General features: G+C 39.5%; 3 protein-coding genes across 4 annotated transcripts; 1 reads left to right on the forward strand and 2 right to left on the reverse strand.

Annotated features, from left to right (window-relative positions):
* The first annotated feature begins 110 nt into the window (after positions 1–110).
* On the forward strand, positions 111–12,035 carry LOC136420698 (chitinase-3-like protein 1). Its single transcript, XM_066407777.1, has 10 exons — positions 111–320; positions 1,910–2,108; positions 2,687–2,921; positions 3,392–3,516; positions 3,972–4,098; positions 4,716–4,901; positions 5,345–5,464; positions 8,838–9,084; positions 10,208–10,337; positions 11,143–12,035. The coding sequence occupies exons 1-10, from the start codon at positions 269–271 to the stop codon at positions 11,849–11,851; spliced, it is 2,130 nt and encodes a 709-aa protein (XP_066263874.1). The 5' UTR covers positions 111–268; the 3' UTR covers positions 11,852–12,035.
* Positions 12,036–13,491: 1,456 nt separating this feature from the next.
* LOC136420699 (sigma non-opioid intracellular receptor 1-like) lies at positions 13,492–17,720 on the reverse strand. 2 transcript variants are annotated; one of them, XM_066407778.1, is made up of 7 exons: positions 17,456–17,720; positions 16,726–16,833; positions 16,130–16,231; positions 15,366–15,656; positions 15,059–15,121; positions 14,659–14,757; positions 13,492–14,351 (listed from the first exon to the last, which is right to left on the reverse strand). In XM_066407778.1, exons 1-7 carry the CDS (start codon positions 17,589–17,591, stop codon positions 14,086–14,088), a joined length of 1,065 nt encoding a protein of 354 aa, XP_066263875.1. In that variant the 5' UTR covers positions 17,592–17,720; the 3' UTR covers positions 13,492–14,085. The 2 variants fall into 2 exon arrangements, with proteins under 2 accessions (XP_066263875.1, XP_066263876.1); XM_066407779.1 differs by having other exon boundaries at positions 13,492–14,346; positions 14,654–14,757.
* A 911-nt stretch (positions 17,721–18,631) lies between these two features.
* On the reverse strand, positions 18,632–20,918 carry LOC136421076 (tripartite motif-containing protein 2-like). Its single transcript, XM_066408222.1, has one exon. It carries the CDS (start codon positions 20,813–20,815, stop codon positions 18,632–18,634), a length of 2,184 nt encoding a protein of 727 aa, XP_066264319.1. The 5' UTR covers positions 20,816–20,918.
* Between the last annotated feature and the right edge of the window lie 338 nt (positions 20,919–21,256).

Consider the following 21,256-nt stretch of genomic DNA (forward strand, 5'->3'; position numbering starts at 1 on the left):
GTTGTGTTTGAAAATCTTTCCCCCCGTTAGTTACGTTAGTCTAAGCCGTCTGGAGGCATGACGTATTGGTTTACGGTCACACAATGACGAAGGGTTCAAAGTTCACCTGGCACAATACCCCACCTTTGTCCACCTGTCAACGGCTGAACGCATACGACACAATTTCCGTTACACCCAAGAGAGAGGTCTTTAGCAAAGCGCTGTCTTAAATTATTTACCTAAAATCGAGCCATATGGATTTATAAGGAGGTTGAAGTTTTCTAGGGACATGAGAAGAGTTGTATTTTTGACCTTGCTTGCCGTAATGGCAATTTGTAAAGGTATGTGCTGTTTTTTACAGTTGAACGAGCGTCAATAATATTTGAGTAAGGAGCTAGAAGGGGAGGGGGTTAGAATACCGTTAGGTCGTTAAGTACCGTGGCTTAATTTTAGATTATTGGCGTATAATTTGAATGTTTTTTTCGAAATTAGCATGCAGAAGTAATTGTATAGGGAAGTGAAAAAGGGGTACAAGCCTTTTATGGAAACTTTCTTGCGTGCGAGTTTAAATGCGGTCACGGTACAATAGTTCGGTCACTTCCTTATGTGTATAGTGTTACAAGATGGGGAGGGCAAAGCACACTAGTAATACATATTTTGTAGGTGTTACATTATAATACATAGGATACTTTAGAACTTCAAATCGCAGGAAGACAGGAAGGTGAAAAGATAGGAAAAACTGTTTATTGTAGCGCTTGGCTATAGTGGTATTTGTACAGTTCACCCCGTAAACACTTATGACTAATGTCTCTGTTTATACAGGTCACACTCTGCGTTTTTATGGGGGGCAATGTAGAGGTAACAGTTTAAAAGCTGTTTCGTGTTTGGAAGAGTTTCTTTTTTTCAACACTGTGCAATGATTCTCTCAACAAACTTGCCAGACATATATAGTTACATATTGTGTTGCTACTGTAGGGTATCATATAGATACGTCGGAGACTGTTAAATAAGCTGTTCCCTAGCTAATCCGTAACATATAAGCTATTCGGAGAGACCTTGTGTTTGTAAATTAAGAGTTCCCTTTTTCCAACATGCACTGTATAATGATTTTGTCAACTCACTTGTCAACCAGACATAGAGTTATCATAGGACATAGACATAGACATATCACATGATAGCCACCGGAGACCGTTAAACAAGCTTATCGATCGATAATCTTGGATACTCTTAAAACGCTTTGGTCTTCACTGGTCACAGATATGACGTTACAGTTAAATGATAGAAGGTTAGCTCTGTCCATGCACCGTCTCCAAGCAGAGGAATGACTCCGGCTGGTTATTGACGTGTTTGCAGGCGTTGTTGTCGGGCTTTCTATTTTGTCCGGTTTTCTTTATGTCGACAACCCACACATGTACTTATAACTTAAAAGGCAGATCATGAAGAATGGACGAGGGACAAGGGGCGGCAAAAAGTCTGGACGGGAAATTATAGGAAGGGTTATTTCAGTGTGAAGATTGACAAAAGAAAGAAGGACCGACAGAGAAAAGAAAAGTTGCGCGACTATGGACCTTAGAAAATTATACCCCAACATTTTCACGAGCCCCAAACAAGAGTAAAGGCTATTCTACAAGCAGAGGTTAGGCTCCGGTTAATTTTGGGCGTTTTTTCATGCGTTTTTATCGGGCTTTCTATTTTGACTTGTTTTTCTTTTGTCTCTTTGTTTGGCTGGTGGAAAAAAAAAACCTGACAAAATAGAAAGCTCGATGAGAAACGAATAAAAAGAAACACATCCAAACCATCCGGTGCCTAACCTCTGCTTGGAGAATAGGTAAAGCCGTATACGTATCTGTTCAGTCACAGATATGCACATATATTTTGTCGATCCCGCTCGCGATCTGATATATCTGTCTACAAACATTATCACCATCAGGAGCGGAGCACAAAGTGGTGTGTTACTACTCGAACTGGGCCCAGTATAGACCGCCGCCATGGAACTACTACCCAGAGGACATTGACCCCGCCTTGTGCACACACGTCATCTATGCCTTTGCGAAGATGGAGAATTACCAACTCGCGCCTTTCGAATGGAACGACGACAACACGGATTGGAGCACGGGGATGTATGAAAGGTAGGAACATTTGAAGGTAAAACGTGAAATACAATCCACTTGTTTAACCTTCTCCCGCCTGCTTAACTCTGGAACTAATAGAGAATGGGGTGCAAGAGGTTTCTTCACTGTGCTAAAGGTTAGATGTACCTGCCAATATTTTTGGTGTAATGAATTCTGCAACTGCACGCGTACGGTGGCGCTGAGACAATGAAGAAGAATGTGGTCCCAAACGTCACCAAGGAGACCATATCTGCGCGTAGGCAATACACATTGAGTTCTTTGACATTCTTTTGATCGTTGTGCAAATGATGTCTACATTTTGTGATTCAACCATTGTTTTATTGAACGCTTTAAAGATACAAACTATTGTACGCACTTTTAGCGTTTAAAAAACTGACTTGAGAAACTGAACTCTATCAATATTGTGTGGCAGTTGCAATTTTAAGCGTTTTAGAAATATGACTAACCATGTATGGTTATTAAATCAACGGCAAGTTCTTCACAGTCATTGCCAAAAACAAATCTCCTTTTATAAAAGACGGACAACGCAAAGAGGATGACAATTCCTCCAATGGCCATTTTCCTATATTTTTTAGGTTCATGACCAGACTAAGTCAAAATAACGGTCCCACTCCCAAGAGCCTCCTTGCGATTGGAGGATGGAATTTCGGCACACAGCCCTTCAAGGACATGACGTCATCAGCAGCCAATAGGAGGACGTTTATAGAAACGTCCATCCCGTATTTACGAGCACGAGGCTTTGATGGCCTTGACCTAGACTGGGAGTACCCTCATGCTGAAGACAGGGCGAACTTTGCACTTCTTGTACAGGTACGTAACTGTTTTCTAGATAGTTCAAGTGGAAACCCATGTGCGGTGGAACAATGTCCTAACAAACAGTCTCTTTTATGATAACTTATCTAATGAGCACCACGGGATACCTGCGACATGTGTGTGAAAAGAAATCATCGTACGACCGCCGTCGTACGTCAGGTCATTTCCCTCGTGTAAATGGGGTCTTGGATTAGGATGTCTTATCATGGAGGTAACGTATGACGTACGATACAGGAGGCCATTTTTACACACAGAAAAAAGCCGTCGTACGACCAAAGTCTTATGAAATTTGATCCAACTCAACTAAAAAGATGACTTGACAAGTTTTTGACCATCCCTACCACCTAGACTCATAATTTCAGGCGCATATGTTTTACCCGACTGACGCAAGAAACAATTTTCCTGAAATCTTCCGCCATTCCATGATGTGCATTTAAGGGTCCACAAAAGTCTTCCAAATTTCTTAGGAGCTGCGCGAGGCGTACGACGCGGAAGACGTCCCGGCGGGGAGGGAGAGACTCCTGCTGAGCGCTGCTGTCTCTGCAGGGAAGACGCACATAGAGGCGGGGTACGACATCACAACTCTCGCAAGGTAAAACATCTACCGTAGGGCTCTTAAGTGCCCTTAAGGCGCATCTTCCGATGCTTTGTTGCCGGAAATTTAATGGAGTATCACAATGTGTCCAAATAGATTTGTAACGACAAGTAATTATTCAACCAATAAATTGTAGGCAAAAGTACTAGTATTGTGTAAGCTGTTATGTATGAACTATCAAGTTATAATTCTACCGCAAGTACTAGTGCCTGCCTTTGGAGTGTAAAAACACGCGTGGACAAAATAATGTAAGGCATATCTGTATGAAACAAATTCACAATCTATTTTTGCTCTGTAAGACATATTTTCAAGGACAGTACTAGTTTTGTATTCAGGCTCATCTACCGTAAGTGTTCTTTTGTTCTTAGATTGAATCATTAAAACATTGTCCGTCGATGGTGTTGATGAAATGATAGTGACAATTGTTTTCTTTTATTCAAACATTACAACAGGTATCTAGATTTTATCAACCTGATGGCGTACGATTTCCGCGCGACGGGCGGCGACACCGGTACCGGGCACCACAGCCTGCTGCACGCGCTGCCGGCAGAGACAGGCGACGACGCCACCCTTAACGCCGTGAGTCCACGATAACTGCACATTATAACAGACTGTTAGAAAACTAGTATTCTGAAGCAGAAAACTGTCCTATGTTGAGCCTCGCCTGCGGCCTAAACAATACTTTTGGGAGGTTCTGCTCAAACGGGGCTGAGGTTTCCACTTCTGTGGGCGTGGCCTCTGACTGGGCAGGCGAAGCTGTGCGTTGTAGAATGAATAAATCAATGCCATGTCGTTTTATGACATGAGTATTGAAAGTGGGATGATTCTCGTATTGTCATCAGACAGGTTTTAGATTCTGCGCTTCTTCATTTCCATTTCTTAGTTGTTTGTCTTTTGTACAATTGACAGATAACAGTTACTACTTTATCCCATCATAATCTACAAAACCACAATTATGATGTACTAGTAACTTCTACAGAGCTTATGCTCTACTTCGAACAACTGCTCGCGAGTTTTCATCACCTGTTTTTGCCGGGATTGAGGTTTACGCTTGGTTCGTCACTACCGTGGCCGACAAGTACAATTTCCATCCTCCCTGCTTTAGCTGCGCGGCGCCTATGCTAATGCTCGCACGTGTAGCTTTTTCACAACCTTTTCATGTTACAATCTTAATCATTTTTCTAACCCCTACGCAGATCTGGGCGGTTGAGAGGTGGATCAGTGGCGGCGCCCCTCCCTCTAAACTGGTGATGGGAATCCCTTTGTACGGGAGGTCATTCACCCTGTCGTCTCCTAGCAACACGGGAGTGAACGCACCAATCAGAGGTCGGGGGGATGCACAGACTTACACAAGGGAGGCTGGCATCATGTCTTACTATGAGGTAAATCTTGCTACTGTAAATACAAGGCCAACATACATTTTTAGCTATTAAGGTGTGATGTCACTGTTCACCTCTGTTAATGGAGGTATTGTTTTAAGGTGTGTCTGTTTATTTGTCTGTGTTTCCGCGGTTATTTCCATATGTTATGTATGTACATGTAGCTAACCACAGAGTGGCAGAAAGTGAAGGGTAAAAGTCCAGAGTTGCGGGACCAACAGGAAATGGAGTTCAGTGTTCTTAGATTTAGTCATTTATCCACCTTTGCTAGCAGCGGACAGACATTCTAGGTCATTGGGTCAATGGCGGGGGCTACTGATTCATGGGGATGTATTGTTTTGGTCTGTTTGTTTGTCCCCAAGCAGGTGTGTGAGACAATGAGAGACAACAGAGAAGCCAGTAAATTTTTTTATGGCACTGAAGATTGTACTTGTGTTTTTGCACAGATCTGTGACATGCTGAACACAGGCGGTACCAGAGTGTGGAACGAGGAGACAAAGTTACTGTACGCCTACAAGGACAACCTGTGGGTGGGGTATGATGACGAGACCTCAGTAAGAGCAAAGGTAAGTTAGTATACAAAAACTGCATTCCTTACATATATGTGCATGTATGCAGTGGATTATAAGTTAGAGTAGGGAAGTTCATGATTTGTGTACCAAGACTTAAGCTAATACAGAATGAAGAAACCCTTTATTTTACAATATTAGGTTCATTAAAGCTTCAAGGTAATGTCTATGAGATAATTCATCAAACAGACATAGAAAGAAAGTAAATTTCAAAGCACAAGCCTTAGGTAAGCATGGAAAATTCCACTTACATGTATTTTTTTATTTTATTCTTGCAACTTAACTTTATCATCAAACTAGAGATCCACGAACACATTATCTTCGCCAAATAATCAAGGTTTATTATGGAGAGTGATTGATATTTACGTGCTTATCACCCCCTGCAAATTTGATCATGCATCATACCGTTTGGAAGTTATGATGGGGCGAATGAGTCCAGTCCAGATGGGGTTAAAAATCATTTGGTGGTACAGGACTAGTATATTTGTAGAGTGTGCTGATACGACTGTATATGTTAAAACTGGTCATGAAAAAATATGAGTATGTTGATATTATATGGGCCACAAAGGTTCGATATTGCAGTGTTGTAAGTTTAAAGTGATGATGAAATGGTACAGTCAATATATATGAATAGAATAAATCTTTATTCCATATCATACACATTTTGAAAGACATAATATCATAATGTCATAATGTGATAATATCATAATGTCATAATATCATAATATCATTTTATCATAATATCATAATATCATATCATCTCATAATATCATCATATCAGAATATCATAATATCATGATATCATAATATCATAGATTCATAAATTCATAATATCATAATATCAACATATCAAGATATCATAAATTCATAAATTCATAAATTCATAATATCAAAATATCACAATATCAAAATATCATAATATCAAAGTATCGTAATATCGTAATATCATAATATCATAATATCAAAATATCATGATATCCAAATATTAAAATATCATATCATAATATCGAAATATCGTAATATCGTAATATCGAAATATCGTAATATCATAATATCATAATATATCATAATATCATAATATCATAATATCGTAATATCGTAATATCATAATATCATATCATGATATCATAATATCATAATATCATAATATCAATCATGAATTCATAAATTCATAATATCATAATATCATAATATCAAAAATATCAAAATATTATAATATCAAAATATCAAAATATCATAATATCATAATATCAAAATATCATAATATCGTAATATCGTAATATCAAAATATCATAATATAAAAATATCATAATATCATAATATCAAAATATCGTAATATCGTTATATCGTAATATCGAAATATCATAATATCATAATATCATAATATCGTAATATCGTAATATCGTAATATCATATCATAATATCACAATATCATATTATAATATTATAATAATATAATATTATAATATTATAATATCACAATATCATAATATTATAATATTATAATATCATATAATATTATATTATGATATTATAATATTATAATATCACAATATCACAATATCACAATATCATAATATCATAATATCGTAATATCGTAATATCGTAATATCATAATATCATAATATTATAATATTATAATATTGTAATATTGTAATATTATAATATTATAATATGATATTATGATATTATAATATTATAATATTATAATATTATAATATTATAATATTATAATATTATAATATTATAATATTATAATATTATAATATTATAATATTATAATATTATAATATTATAATATTATAATATTATGATATTTTTGATATTATGAATTTATGATATTATAATATTATAATATTATAATATTATAATATTATAATATCATAAATTCATAATATCAAAAATATCATAATATCAAAATTGCAAAATATCATAATATCAAAATATCGTAATGTCGTAATGTCGTAATATCATTATATCATTATATCATATCATTATATCATAATATCAATCATAATATCATAATATCATGATATTAAAATATCGTAATATCGTAATGTGGTAATATCGTAATATCATAATATCAAAATATCGTAACATCGTAATATCGTAATATCATAATATCATATCATAATATCATAATATCGTAATATCAGAATATCATGATATCATAAATTCGTAATATCATAAATTCATAATATAATAGTATAATAATATCAATCATACCCGAGTTATTAGCCTCATATTCGAGTAACATAAAAAAAGCCCACTGCAGTTCTAAGCAAGCCACTAGGGGGTCTAAACTTACATCACTTACTCCCTGCCCTAAGAGCTGTACACCACTTAAAAATCGTTACCATAGCACTTGACTACAAGCTTTCGGGGAATTTATAAACTTTCCTCATTTATTATGCAAATTATTATCTTATTTGTATGGCAAGTATTCAGTTATGTAAAGCATCACCGAAACTATCCACATGCCATAAATTATGATAATCCGTCAATCTCTGCTGGAGTTATTCGTCTCCAAATGTATTAACAAAAACGCCAACTGCAGTTCCAAACAAGCAGCTAGGGGGCCTTAATTCCCACCACTCACTTGCCGTCCCAGAAGCTATATACATTTGTACTACCAAAAAATCATGAACCTGACGCCTCCAGAAAATTTGGCCTCAAACGTTGAAGCTCTGCTGCAGTACCTCAAATACCCGATATGAGGCCCATTATCGAACTTGACCTTCCTCTTTGACATCACTACCTATCCACGAAATATCATGCACAACCGCCAATAGCTCCTCGAGTTATGCTGGCGACATACAAACTCTCACACACACAAAGCCTGCTGCAGTTTTGTAGGAAAGCGCCAAATAAATCATTTTTAAACTTGACCACAATCTCTTCCAAACTACCAAAAATCATTGAGATCCATCAACGTTTCCGTCACTTTTTTTGCCTACATACAAACACTGAAAAATTAAAAGTCCGCTGTAGTATTGTTGGAAAACGCCAGGTGAACGATTTTTGAACTTGACCTTCCTTTGCACAACCACTACACACCTACAAATATCATGAAGATCCATCAAAGGTTTCCCCAGTTATGCTCTTGACATACATACAGACCCACACAACATCCGGCTCAACCGAAAACATAATCTACTCCGAGTTCCTCGGCGAAGATAACTATGCTGTATCTTTAGTCTGTGTTTTATACAATTATTAGGTTCCTTTAAGCTAGGAGAGAATGCAAAAAGATACAGAAAGAAAACATCTTAAAGTAGGTACAAGCCTTAGGAAAACACGAAAACAGCATTTGATTTTGTTTAGTTCTTGCAACTAAACATCATAATATCGACCTATGCTGTATCCTTAGGTTGAGTGGCTGAGAGACAGAGGCCTGGGAGGAGCCATGGTCTGGGCTTTGGACTTTGACGACTTCAAGGGCACCACTTGTTCTGAACAGCCTTACCCACTCCTCAGAACTGTCAATCAAGCGTTGCTAGGATACACCCCTGAAGTGGTCACCACGGCAACGGGTGCCCCGCCCACACCTGGTAACAAGCCAGGTGGTACAGAGACCAGTGAGGGGGACAAAACACCTACACAACCAACTAGTGATAGTAAGGACTTTTTTCTTAACATCCAGCCTGCTAAGGTAGCATTTTGGCACAAAATCCGTATTGGTTATGGCATTAAGCAGTAGGAAGAAGGTTACAAACTGCCAATATGAAGGGGGTTATGTTTTCTTTAATGTTGGATTTTTGTTGTTTCTTGGTTGGTTAGTTAGTGAACCATATGAGAAGTTAGAGGATTTTCATGTTTTTTTTATGGTGGAGGGTTGCTAGGATACACCTCTGAAATGGTTACCATGGCAGCAGGTGCCACGCCCATACCTGGTAATAAGCCAGATGGTACTGAGAGCAGTGAAGGGGACAAAACACCTACACAACCAACTAGTGATAGTAAGGAACACAGATTATGTGCATCTGCATGAGGACATTGTCAAACTCAAATAAGAGTTAAGACGTTCCCTATGCCATGGTCTGTCTAACTTGCATGGGAACCAGCATGTGTTGTACCCCACAATATTCTTTACCCCTGACAAATGATTAAAGAAGGAATGTGCTCTTTTGTCTGGGATGTCTTCAAATATCTCTACCATTTGATCCTATCATTGGCATTGCTTGTGAAACATTTGCACTCTGTCAAGTCACATGGTGTCTTCCCTTGGTGCTGATATGCTATCTTATGACAAAAAGTCAATCTAAATACAGTGGAATGTCTTCGAACACTCTACCATTTGACTCTACTATTGGTCTTGCTTGTGAAATATTTTCACTGTGTAAAATCAAATGGTGTCTTGCCTTGGTGCTGAAAAGCTATCTTCTAACAAAAAGTCAATCTAAGTACAGTGGAATTTCTTCAAATATCCCCACCATTTTGACTCTACTATTTCTATTGCTTGTGAAACATTTGCACTGTGTGAAATCAAATGGTGTCTTCCCTTGGTGCTGAAATGCACATCTTAATACATTAACTATACATATTTTGCTTTAACAGGTGAGTCCCATGATTATATTATTCTATTGGAAATCACCATACTACAATTGTAATTTTATGCAAATATACAATGCCTAATATTATATCTTTACAACTTCATGATAACAATTACATCATCTTTATGATTGGTATGCAAGATCCTGTTGATTTTTCTTTCTCTTTCTTTTTTCTGTTCCTGCCTAGATGACTCTCTGATTGTGATCCTCCTGGTTGTGTTTCTGGTTATTGTTCCACTGTTGGTGGCGGCTGTTGTCAGTTACTGGTTCAGGGCAGAGATCAGGAGAAGGTGTCAAAACCATGCAGAAAAATATGGGTAAGAATGGACCGTTATTACTATGCTATTGGTTACATTGATGTACCAGCAAATGTGTCCTCATAGTTGTTTTTTTGCACATATTTTCACTTCTGGTGTTGTTTTTGGTGTGTCCGTTTGTTTGTGTGTTTTCGTATTTACTTCCACATGCTAAGAATGTCAGGAAGTTAGGTCAAAGGTTTCCTGTCTTCAATTTCCTGTTAAATGTGTTATGCCCTATGGGAACCAGTGGGAAAATACATTTGACAGAACCAGCTAGAAATTCACAATGCTGAATAAGAATTCACAAAAACTATTTCATGGAGTATGAGATTCTGCGTCTTTCAACTATTGCATCGTTACCATTATAATTCTTTATGTCTAACAACGGAACGTTCTTATTTCAATTCTGCTCATCCAAAAGATCCTGCCATAAGTAACACAGGTAACAACTTAGCACTTCTGAATTCAACCCTTCATTGTAAAAGGCTTTAAACCATCTCATACATGAACATGTAAGCTGTTAATCATCGCAAAGATTCATGCTCAAACTTTTTAAAAAAATGCATGCATGGAGGCAAACATTGTACTAGGCAAGGTCGGCTTAGCAAAATATAGGTAAAATTTATTAGGGCCTGCATGCTATTTCAAGTAAAGTGTAATTAGCCATTTCAATTCCAATTAAGTTGTTGGCGGTTAGAAACTCAGAGGTACAATGATATGGGTGAAGACAACCTATTTCATTTTTTTAAAATCAAAATTCACTGTACATCTACTATCAAGACAAATTCCTGTTTATAAAAACATGTTCCTTCACTGTCTACAGAACAGAAAATACCAGAAGAACTGCTGACGACAGAGGCAATGGTACAAAGATTGACGAAGAGTTTGTTCTACCTATCCGCAAAAATCCGAGACAGCCGCCCGCCAGACAATGCCCTCCCAACGTCATCCTAACCGTCCAGCCCGACAAGCTCAAGGACCCTGACAGCGTTTCAAATGCCAGTAAATCCAGCGGGGGTCGCCGCAAACTTGACTTTGACAACATGGAGAACAGGAGACGAGAAGCCTACCAAAGGACAACAGAAGTCAAAATGGCGCAAAGCGGTCAAGTTTACACAAAAGCAGTACCAGCCAATCCCCCTCGTGAACCTCCCCTTCCACCACCAAAACCACTGCGGGCCCTACCCCCCAAGTACCCACACAGTTCCAGAGGATTGTACCATAACGTACCACATCTGAAAGGACCGGGAACAGCATACCCTGACTCCATGCCCACTAGAGAGGCCATCGGCTATCCCATGTACCAGTCCACCCCCGTGGCAGCCGGCGCACCGCCTTCAAGACCCCTTGTTATAACTCGTCCCAGCCACCCTCCTCCCAAACCCCCTGCACGTCCTCCAAGGCCCCCTACCCGGTCCATGAGTGCTGACTTAGTGGAAGTTGACGTTGATGATTCGGTGGCTTTTCAGAACTTGCAGTTGAAGTTTGGGAATGATGACCTGTACCGCACACAGGTCGAGACTGAGATTTGAGGCAAAGAGTTTGTGTGAAACACTTTAAATTAAGGTTCCAAAATTTGTTGCTTTTGATATCATTTTGCTTTGTTTGTTTCATGCAGAGTGCAAAATCTAAAAAGATCCTTTGGGCAAAGTTTGTCACTTTTTCAACACAATTCATTTCACGATGCTGCATTTTCATCAAGGTGGAATTTTATCCTAAATTCTTAGTGGTGATTATTTGTGAAAAGTGAAAATTCTTTTTTACAAAATCTAACTCTGAATGATTATGAAGACTTATGTAAATGCTTTCCAAGCAGCAAACAAGTATTATATCAATGCAATATTGCAAACAAATAGGATTTACATAGATGCTGCTTGAAGAGTGTATATTTCAAATAGGCAAAATATGTAACAAAGGTGAAATGGGTAGAAAAGGCTACCAATTGTTTCTGAAGAGATTTTGAATGAATGGTGTTAAGTTGAAGTTTCTAATGTGGAAAATGTCAGAGAAATACAAATGCTGCATAATTATGGCTGCTTAAGACTGTGTATGATAATGTCTTGTAAATATGTTACTTAGAAATGTTGCTACACTGCCATAGAAAAGTAATTCCATTTCAGGAACTTATGTTGTTGCTACATGCATGGCATCCTTAATTAGGTCTTCAAAACTTAATCGGATATACAACTTACATATTGAGGTTATATTGAATGAGCTATTAGCTATAGTCAGTCCTATATCATAAAGGGTGACTTTAATATGACTAGAGATTCTGCTATACATACTAGTACCGCTGTGTAGAGCAGACTCGGGTAACACATTGATGCAAATGATGTATTTTGCTGTTAACAAAAGTGGTAAAACCTCTCAATATGAGGTAAAGCAAATACATTGCTAACTAAAGCACGATGCTCAGAGGGCACTGGTACATTCAGAATTGGACTAATATTGGACATTTTGCAGATATTTCTGATGTAAAATCTTCACAATGCTACCTAAATAAAGCATTTCATGAATGTTTCCAGTCTTTTGCACAATGTGTTGATGTGTTGTGCTATTCTGTTGAGGATACAATACATGATTATGGTGAAGCCATCGGACCATGTCACAAATTATAATGAAGCCATTGGAGTTGAGTAAAAAAAATTGTACTTAAATATATTTGCCCATACACAAGAAATTATGGAATAAACATGTAGTATTTTTCAACAAGCACTGGTCATGATTGCTTATTTGACTTCAATTCTACACTGAGTCCATGACATACACGCTACAGTTACTGTAGCATCACATGATCCTTGCCAAACCAACCAACCAACCAAACTGCTTACAGCAACTCATGTCAACCACAGGAGAGTTCCCTAAAGCGAGATGTAGATCCTGGTTCCAATTAGTTGGAACCTGGAAAATCCTGGGAAGGGCATCTCGGTTGGGGCTGCACCAGTATTTTGTAAGGGACGTAAAACAGGAGTCCCGTGTCTGGGGAGCTCTAGGTGCCTCGAGCATGTTAAAGGGGAAGAGGTAGCAACATTCTCCCTGTAAAAATATACCCTGCTACTGAAACTGCAAGGAAACTTGCTGCTCTTTGTGCCACTAGGCACTACAACTTGTGAACAGTGAACAGTGTTGTGCCCAGGACACAAACATTATCAGTAAAGCACAAACACTGCCATGAGTTTATGTACACATGTACATGTTTATTTGTGATTTCCTGTAGAATTCTACAAACATCACACATAGATAGGTAGCTTTGTCGCTTTGACCCAGCCATGCAATAAAAAAAAGATACAAGAAATATGAATAGATTGCAACTTTGTATACCATAACTGTGTATGTAAAAATACAGTCTAGCACTAGTAGCAGCTATACAAACATTCCCTGGATCAAGCATAGAAAATCAATATTTTATATAAATATTTAGTCTACAAAGTTAAATTTTCTATACTGTGTTGTATTGTTACTTGCTTCCATTTATATTTTCACATCTACATGTACATTGCACTATTATCACAACAATCTCTGTACCTTGAAATCGTTTTGACACTCATACATTTTGCTGTAAATGCAATACAGCTAGATCATGATTGCAAGCAGTCAGCTAATACACAGTCTGACCTGCAGTCTAGGATCACATTTCAACCCCAAGTTACCTGACCTTCAGTACTTATTGTTTTATGTCTAACATTGCCCATGACTGAAACAATGTGTTTCCAGAAAAGGCTGGGTTGCCTACCAAGCCAGGCTATCCTTTCTGGGCCCCTAGGCTTTACTGTAAGAATGGCTGTAGATGGTGCATCTCCTCCAGAAAGTCTTGCACAATAGATGAGTGGAAGGTGAACTCCCTTACTAGACCCTTGTAGTACAGGTTGAGTAGAAACTTGAGTGTTGGCCAGTCTCGTGTGTACAGGGCTGCGTTTAGGATGGACGAGGCAATGGGCATCGGCGTGAAACCGCGTCCGTACTCGATCATCCACGTGTCCATGCTCCAGTTTACAAGATGGTCGTCGCTTGTTAGAACCCAGGCTGTGTCGCCTGTAGTAAGATGGTGAAGTCAAATACATACAGTTTGAAAACACAAATTTGATTACAAACCTACAAAAACCTTTATGTACACACTATTACCAGGTTTAGGGGTATTTTTTTACAAATGGACAAATTCCATGGCCCTGTCCACTTCTGTCAAAATGTAGAAATGTAAAATAAAAACATAAAAATGCAACTATTTGAAGGAAGTGCAGCTACTCTCTCATTGGTCGAACTGCTGATTGTGATGGACAGTTAGGTTTGGTCTATTCAAGGGCATGAAAATGAACTTCACACTTCCACACATGTAGCTCACCTGGCTTAAGGTTGACAGTGAACTCGGCATCATGCTTGACTCTTGTCTGCACCCCATCTCCTTCGATCACAGTCTCCGAGGTGTTTGCCCAGCCATGCCCTGTAGGATTGTCAATTACATTTTGTACATGCGTTAATGACCTAGCAAATGAAAACAAATACAGTCTCTGACAAATAGACCAATCTCATTAGCCCCAACCACCTCCGTGAACATGTAGAAATACAAAACAAAAAGATACAAATGCAAACATTTGACAGACATGCAGCCACTCTCTCATATTGGTCAAACAGCTTATTGGCATTCTCCCATTGGTTGAACTGCTAATTGTGATGGACAGTCATAATCAGACTATACTATTTACAAATTACATCATGAGTTTGCATAAAAGCCTACAACTTACAGTTGAGCTCCAGTGAGCTGTTAGGTTTGGGTATGTAGTGCTTCAGGTATTGGCACACTGAATCTGCAACAAAACATGATTATGATTATGAATACACAAACTTTAGAAGAAGTAACTTTTAAGTTAGTATCAACATTCTATTGCAAAGATAATGTTTTTGCGGTGACCTCTCCACAACACTGCAGACATGCATATTTTCATATGTATTACTACTGAACTATAGAGTTGAATCAACCACAAATCAAAAACGCCACAAAAATCACCCTTTCCATCCGACTGTGGAAAGATAAATAAAGAATGAACTTACCTCTTTTCCAGGGTTTGACAAAGTCTTTCCGAATTTCTTCCCCTTCTTCCTGACTCTGCTCCTTTTGAGTACAGCAGCTCTGGTCAGCTGACTTCGTCTTTTGTTTCTTCTTCTCCTTTTTCTTCTGGGAGTCTTTCTCCTTGTATTTCTTCTTATCCTTTCGCATTTTGTTCCCCTTCTTGTCGTTGTCTTCTTGTCTTATTTCAAATTCTTCTTCCTCACAAACACACTCTTCTTGAGATTTTCTGCCTGATTTGCTCTTTCTGCCGTCTCTATCTTCAGCACTTTTCTCTGCATAATGGAAGAAAACTTTCTCATTCGTCCAACCAATGATTGCCATGCTATCATTGCCAGTCAGGGTCAGTCTATTAGGATTAGTGTAAAGGATGACTTCCATGCAGATTTGGTTCGTTGCACTTTTTTTAAGGCACTTTGATATGAAAAAAATGTTTGTGTAAATATATATCTTGACACTAATTCTTCCAAATAACCTACTAGATACATTACAAATGTTAATTTCTGTGCAAAGAAAAAAACGATTATCATGAGGATAAACCTATGTACCTGTTAGAATAGTAGATGAAGCCATATACATATACCAAGTACAGTGTCGGTACATGTACGGTAAAGGAAATGCAGTCATCCTTAACTGAGGTGAAGCATGATGCTTTTTCAAGTAGCTGTAGTAGTAGGACAGAGTGGCTTTGCTACGGCTTGCGTTTTTTGGCCAAGCACACAGTACGGATAATTATTTTCAATCCTACCATATTTTGGTGGAGCTATCTCGAAATCCAGATCTGTACCCACGAAGGCCAGGTACTCCGTCAGAGACAGGTGCAGCAGACACATGGGTCCCACATGTTCAGCTGTGGGGATACAGGTGCGCATGTTATCCTCAGAGACAGGTGCTGTCCGTTTGTCTTTGTTCCTGCAGTTATTCCCATATGATATACAGAGGCACAAAAAGGTCAGGAAGTGAAGGGCAAAAGGTCATGACTTGCAGGAGTAAAGTAGAGATCAGAATTGGTAGAATTACTAGTAGACATTCCAGGTCATTGGATCAATGGAAGAGGCCTCTAATCCACAGGGAGATATTGTTCTTGGTTAAAGTGTGTGTGTGTGTGTGTGTGTGTGTGTGTGTGTGTGTGTTTGTGCATGTGTGTGTGCATAACAGTACTCTACAATACACAATTAAAATCCTTAGAAGTGTAACCTGGCTATTCAACCTTCAATCTTCAAAAGCCGATTTTATACATTGTTGAGTAAGCCACAACAAATGTCCAGTACTTCTTATTGAATATCATTTCACTGCTGAGACCTCAGAGCATTGCTGTAGTTGTTGTTGTTGTTGTTTACTTACTGGTATCCACATACAGCCACTGTAAGTCTTCATCGGGCAGCAGGCCGTTTGGGTTCAACTCCCGCAGGTGGTCTACGATGGCTTTCATCGCTGTCTCACGGTCAGCATCTGGGAAATGTTAATGACATCGATCTTTCATCAAAATTTGCATCAAGCATAAAAGTAGATAAAAATTGGAAAAAACATACAAGTAATGAGCAGCTTAAGTTTTTGAGATGGTCCATATATGGTGTATACATACTATTGCTATATATATCATTTAGCAAAAAAAAAATTTGTCTATTCATTGTATTGTTGTAAGTGTCACAATATCGTCTAGGGCAGGATTTGCACTTGAACTTTCCACATTAACTAAGCTAGTATAAACATTATGTCTTTGTTACAAAGTGCAAACAGAATGTAAATTTGTATGCAAATGTGCAGGAATTTACATTCTGTTGGCACTTTGCATGGTTTATTACATGGTTAGAATTAACCTAAATAAACTGAAGACTATCCCTGGATGTCAGTTCCGCATATGATTCATTTGATTAGATATGTGGAAACCTTCCAATAGTCCAAAAGTTAACAACAGACTGAGTCAGACGTAAATATAACGGTACCTCATCATGTACTAGTAAATTACATTATGGTGCAGTGCCTTCACAACGCGTTTCCCCATTTAACAACCTTTGGGATAAGGCCTACCCTATACCAGTTGATTCTTATTTCTCGTTATCTACGTGCTCACCTATGTATTCTCTTGTGATGGCAGCTATCGCCTTGTGTTCAAAGTTATAACCTTTCCGGTCCAGCCAGTATTGTACGGCTAGGACAACAAACCCGGCAAAGAGTACCGTCCACACAAAGCCTCTTATCACCTCCATTACGCGATGTCATGCGCTGAAATTCGCAAAATTTCTTAAGAACCACGTGTTACCTGTGTGCATTACAAGAGAATCGTTAGGAATAGCTGGATTTAGGAGAAAACTTGATAAAACTCATCTACACCGCCCTCCGCCATGTTTTTATCCCGTCATGCTCTGCGCAGATGCACCTGTTCATTTGATGACAGAGGGGGTCCCGGGGTCAAGCAGTCTCAAGTAAAAGTTTGCCCCTTCCAAAAAATTGCCCGACTCTTTTTTGGCTAACCTTACTTATAACCCTTTTCCGAACCGTGCCATAATTCTAACCCGAGCCCTTATCCGACCCGATGTTTACGCAAGCCCACGGATCAAATATCTAGCAGAAATTTGGCGTGACACCGGGTCGGGGACTTTTTATTCGAATGTCCACTTTTATCCTCTTCGGACAAGTTAAAGCTGCCATATGTTAGCATTGCCATTATATAAGAGCAATCTCCCGTTTATGAATCCCGGGTTTCAGGTTAATGCACTGTTCCTAAGTGATAAAATGAATATCAAACATGTGACGCGCCAATATGGCCTCTTGTGGACAAAAGAACTTGGTAAAAAAAAACCTCCTTGGTCAAAATCACTAGGTAAGTATAGTCTTTTATTTTGTCTTGAATCAAGGATAAAGCTAGCTCGTGTTCAACACATCTCGAGCAATTGCATCATACAACACGAATAGACATGTTTAGATTATCGTATTTCTCACTGGTTATACATTTGTACTTGTACCACTTGCAAGAATATGGTGAAAACAGAAGGATTTCAAATCATAAAAAATCAACCAAAATACTTGTTAAAAAGTACTTAATAAGAATAAACTGTACATTTCTGTATATCATTAAATGTTCCTTATGTAACACAAAAACGTTTTACTTGTCAGCTTCTTCGAACGATCGTAACAACTATCACTGACATGTTAGTGCAAAGCAATGGTAAGTTAAACAAAAACAACACTAGTCTAGAAAGTGAACAATTTCAAAAACCCCAACATGTTGCAATTGTTAGGCATCAGATCACATGTACCTGTACAGTTCTACACAACCTGCCTTGCAACACGCTACCGCTATGTAACCGTCAGGAGTCAGAGTGACTCCTCTAGCCGCACCCCCTTTAACTGTAGCCACCTTCCGTATGAACGTTCCGTCAGGCCCAAACACCTGCACACGGCCGTCATCACCGTTTGCTACAATGATATTACCAGCTGGATCTAGTGTTATACCTCTTGGTCCCTGTAATTCACCATCATTCTTACCTTTCTTACCAAAAGTAAACATCAAGTTTCCGTCAAGATCGAACGCAACTATTTCGTCTGCGTTCCTGTCTGTAACGAACATCACGTCACGTGACTCATCCGCTGCTATGAACAATGGAAACTGGAAGTGTCCCTTGCCGACCTCCCGGATGAGGCTCCCGTCGGGCTGCAGGAGGAGACAGGACTGTTGAGTGTTGTCTGTCACCACCATGCGGCCGTCCTTCAGTGCAGTTACACCAGCTGGATCTTGTACACAGTCAGACTGGAGTGTGTTCAAAAGTTCGCCTTCTGTAGAGTAACGTCTGATTCCATGGTCTTTGCCGTACGAGGTAACAAGAAACCTCCCATTCGAGTCCACATCAATACCATACGGCTTTTTACCATCTACGGGGAAGCTCCTTAAAGGTAGGCCTGTGTCTGCATCGAAAACCTGAACCCGCTTGTTGCTATTATCCACCTCCGCAATGTTGCCGTCCTCATCAACCGCGGCACCTGCCGGTCCGCTCAGTTCCCCCACCCCACTACCCGGCCGTCCGATAGTTAACACAGGTGTGTCCTCACTTTGTACTTGAACGTCAAACGGACTTCCTGCCACATGCTGCGAGTTCACCTTGACCTCTAACCTGTGTTTGCCTGTGACCTTGGGTAGGTACGATATTTCCCATACACCTCCTCCGGTCATCTGTAGTTGTGTGATGACGTCATTTCCAAACGTGTCCTTCATGTTGGTTGTGACGACTTCACTTTTTGTAACGCGCGGACAACCTTTTTTCATCGTAGTCAACATGGCAACGCACCGAAACCCTCGAACAGCCGGCTTTACAACCACATTGCACTTAGAGACGTCGATGTCTGTCTCTAACCCTCCGAAATTGTCGACTTCTTTCTCAAAGTCCACAAGAGCCGTCTTCTCTACGAACTGAAACTCGCTCCAGTTGGACTCCAGATCCAGCGGTTTTGCCAGCAGAGTTTCTACTCTTGTTTGGATTTGGTTTCCCACTTCTACAACGTGCACGTCACTACCGTGTTCCACAGCTTGTTGACAGAACGTTTGCGCGCTCGTCAGTTCGGTCAAGTCAAATGCTATTGCTTCCTTCTTTGCTTCTAGACCTTTGCTGTCGACTCGGCATTGTTCTTCAATCTGGCTCAAAATCTCCTTTTCACGTTTTTGCAGGATGTCAACAAGTTGGCGGAAATACGCCTTGGCTTGTTTTGTGGCTGCGTCTTTAGAAGGGATTATCTTTGACATCTTCTTGTCAACTTCGTCAATAGAGGCTTCAATCTCCTTCAGGCGGGGGTCTATCTCTTGAAGAAGTCCTTGCAGCGTTTCTTTTCTCTCTTGGGCAACGGTCGAGATTTCTACTGGATTGTGATCATTGCCCGGTCGGTGGTCGACTGCGGTACATGCTGTACAAACCAGAGCGTTACAGCTCTCACAGTAGAAGACCAGTTCATGGTTCTTGTGTTTGTTGCAGTGCCGTTTACGCTGGAACTTGCTCACATCTTTTTCTACTTTAAGTGTCTCTTCGGCGGTAACTTCGTGGTCTTTTGTAGCAGGAAGTTTCCTGTGCACTGCTGTACATGACTCACACATTAAGGTAGCACAATCGGCACACCAAAAGTTTGACCCCTCCACATTCCCCTCGCACACCTGGCACGGCACACCTGGCTCCGCCCCTTTCTTCACGGCCGCAAAGTCCAGCAGGTTGTTGACGTAGAAGTTGGTCTTGAGGCCGTCCACGCCTTGGTCTGGTAGACTGACTTGTGTGCGGCAGGTTGGACACTCCAGCGGCTGTTGTTTGGCGGCCCATTCCTGCAGACATTGCTTACAGAATGTGTGCAGACATGGCAGAATCCTGGCGTCCCGGAAGTGCAGCATGCAGACGGGGCACGTCAGGAACTGCTCGTCAAAGTCGTTGCTTGCCAGCTTACCTTTACTTGCCATTCTAGAGTCAGACAACAGTTATGGTAACAACGCAAATGTTTTTACAGTGAACCGTTACTTGACGTCTCTAGCAACGACGTACAATACACATTATGATGTGTCGGGTTCTTGAAAGGTAGCTTCGGTCAGAAGACCGGTCACAAGTCTAAACCAGGTGATTTCATCAGACGCAACCAGCGTGGTGGTGACTTCACCCTATTTGTTAAAACCTTAAGCTTTGGACTTCTGGGTGTGGCGATACGTATGGGATGACGAACTTGTATATAATGTAACATGCAGCAATTATAAAAGGCAACGTTAGAATGGTCACATCGCTGGTTTAGATAGTTCGTCTTTTGAGTTTGAAAGTCTTTCAATTTACTTGTCGACTGGCCATAAAGAAATTCTCATGTTGGTTTTGCGTTGATTATGACAAAGTAAAGTTCCTTTTCTCTTCCCTAA

The sequence above is a fragment of the Branchiostoma lanceolatum genome, chromosome 15, assembly GCF_035083965.1.
Source record: "Branchiostoma lanceolatum isolate klBraLanc5 chromosome 15, klBraLanc5.hap2, whole genome shotgun sequence".
Lineage (NCBI taxonomy): Eukaryota > Metazoa > Chordata > Leptocardii > Amphioxiformes > Branchiostomatidae > Branchiostoma > Branchiostoma lanceolatum.